We start from the raw sequence: 1,960 nt of genomic DNA on the forward strand, positions 1-1,960 counted from the left end.
TGTCAAACACATTGACCCCTAAACGGAGACGGTACTCCTTTGATCTTTCCGGCCGTTTATGGCCCCACGCCAGGTGGGTTCAATTATCTGGTCGCGTGGCTTTTCGACCTAGGACGCTAAAAGCGGACCTTTACAGTTATACTTTTTGTTATTTAATTTGTTTCAAGAATTTTAACAAATGCTAATAAGTGTCACATATTTTATTTCTTCCGTGTAATATATTAATCCTTATACAATATAGTTTATTGACTGATTATTATTATTTTTCAAGTAAGTTTTAAATAGGAAAATTTAAAAGAAATTTGTAACATATTGTATAGCATTTAAATTTATATTCCATACTTTATAATTTCACAAAAAGGTTCTTTGAGATAATTTTTCCATATTTTTCTCACCATATCTGAATTCTTCCTCCTTGTCTATTACATTTGTACAAATGAAGTAGACACAATACAAATATGTACTAAAATATTGAAAAAGCATTAACAAATTTCCTGAATGTATTCTGAAGATGCTGTGGAGTGGCTGTTTATATCAAGGGTTACATTCTAAATAGCCTGTTAAGGAAATTTATAGTGTAAAAATAAAAAATACATGATAACTTTTTGTATATATAAAAGTTTTATTCTTTCAAATATTCATCTTTTCCTTCTAATTCCAACATCATAAATTGAATATTCTTCATGGCGTAATGCCTGTCTTTTTTATTTAAATCGCAAAGTCTAACATTTTGACTTTTACAAAAGCAGTCTATTCTGTCTTTTTGTGTTTTAGTTAAAAGTTTAGATGATTCACTGAAAGTTTTTAGAGCAACATCCAACATGTCTTGACTTTTTTTTGTCGTCTTCTGTTTTTTCTTATAGGGGCTTTCGGGTTGAATATTCTCTTCAGATGTCTCATCCCTGTAATAATAACAGCAGTTGTTATTATCTATTACAATTATTTATTATAAATTTAAAATATTGTACAATTTCACTTACATTTCACAAAAAGGTTCTGTTGTATCAGAAATGTTGATACAACCACTACTCTCAATGTGTGCTGTGATTGCTTCATCATTTCCTATAGTGCTGTTAAAATAAATTGCCATCATTATTTCTTGATAAATGATTAGTACACTAAAATTTTATTTAATGGTTTTTTTTAAGTAATGCACTATTTTAATATTCTAAAAAAATCATTGGTTATTCAATTCTATGTTTGAACTAAGAAATTAAAATACTAATATAGAATCATTGCAAACTACTACTATAATCAGTTTTATTAATATCTTAAATACATTATATATTAATTATAACTTATAATCATCATACCTGTCTGCCTGTAGTAAAACTGATCCGAGAAATCCATTAATATATTTAAATAAACTCCAATTTGTGGAGTATATTTCTGAAGTACTTGCGCCACTCACGTGGCTCTGGCGCATTTTTCTCCTCTCCTTTGTGTACCTATCTCGGTGGTTTTTCCACCTTTTCTCGGCATCATCCCCTAATAACATTCCATAAAATTAGTAATTATATTAGTAAAATTAAAATATAACAATTAAAAAAAGTTATAGTTTCGAACTAATGTTAAATCACTACTCACCGCTAATTCCGAACTGCTCGCCAATTGCAGTCCATATTGTTTTTTTCAGCGTCGTGTCTTTAAAATCTGTACATATTTTATCGTACAGACACGGATATTTTCTTATCGTTTCAATAAAATATTCGTTATTGAACATCACACGCTTTCTGTTCATGTTGACCGCCATTTTAGTTTGAATGCCCACGTGATCTTTATGACGACATTGCTAAACGGCCTTCCTATTGGTCTAATTTTTGCCGTTCCGCTTTCCGCGACGGCAAAAGTTGAAAATTTTCAACTTCGTATTTCGTCGACGTCGACGGCAAAAGTGTGGTCATTTTGCCGTTCCGTCGACCGTTTCTGTCGTCCGTTGCCGCATGTAAGTACCAGGCTT

At 31.0% G+C, this 1,960-nt stretch overlaps 1 protein-coding gene across 1 annotated transcript; it reads right to left on the reverse strand.

Annotated features, from left to right (window-relative positions):
* Positions 1–622: 622 nt before the first annotated feature.
* On the reverse strand, positions 623–1,753 carry LOC136968078 (uncharacterized). The gene is made up of 4 exons (XM_067262039.1): positions 1,588–1,753; positions 1,314–1,488; positions 981–1,118; positions 623–902 (listed from the first exon to the last, which is right to left on the reverse strand). Exons 1-4 carry the CDS (start codon positions 1,751–1,753, stop codon positions 623–625), a joined length of 759 nt encoding a protein of 252 aa, XP_067118140.1.
* Between the last annotated feature and the right edge of the window lie 207 nt (positions 1,754–1,960).

The sequence above is a fragment of the Centruroides vittatus genome, unplaced genomic scaffold (genome assembly GCF_030686945.1).
Source record: "Centruroides vittatus isolate TY-2023 unplaced genomic scaffold, ASM3068694v2 contig_1388, whole genome shotgun sequence".
Taxonomy (NCBI): Eukaryota; Metazoa; Arthropoda; class Arachnida; order Scorpiones; family Buthidae; genus Centruroides; species Centruroides vittatus.

What these genes read in the sequence shown, in the direction of transcription:
- LOC136968078 (XM_067262039.1), bottom strand. Translation starts at nt 1,753, where the DNA reads ATGGCGGTCAACATGAACAGAAAGCGTGTGATGTTCAATAACGAATAT. An exon ending in CGAGCAGTTCGGAATTAGCG is followed by an intron (nt 1,489 to 1,587) that starts GTGAGTAGTGAT and finishes GAATGTTATTAG; the next exon opens with GGGATGATGCCGAGAAAAGG. An exon ending in GTTTTACTACAGGCAGACAG is followed by an intron (nt 1,119 to 1,313) that starts GTATGATGATTA and finishes ATAAAATTTTAG; the next exon opens with TGTACTAATCATTTATCAAG.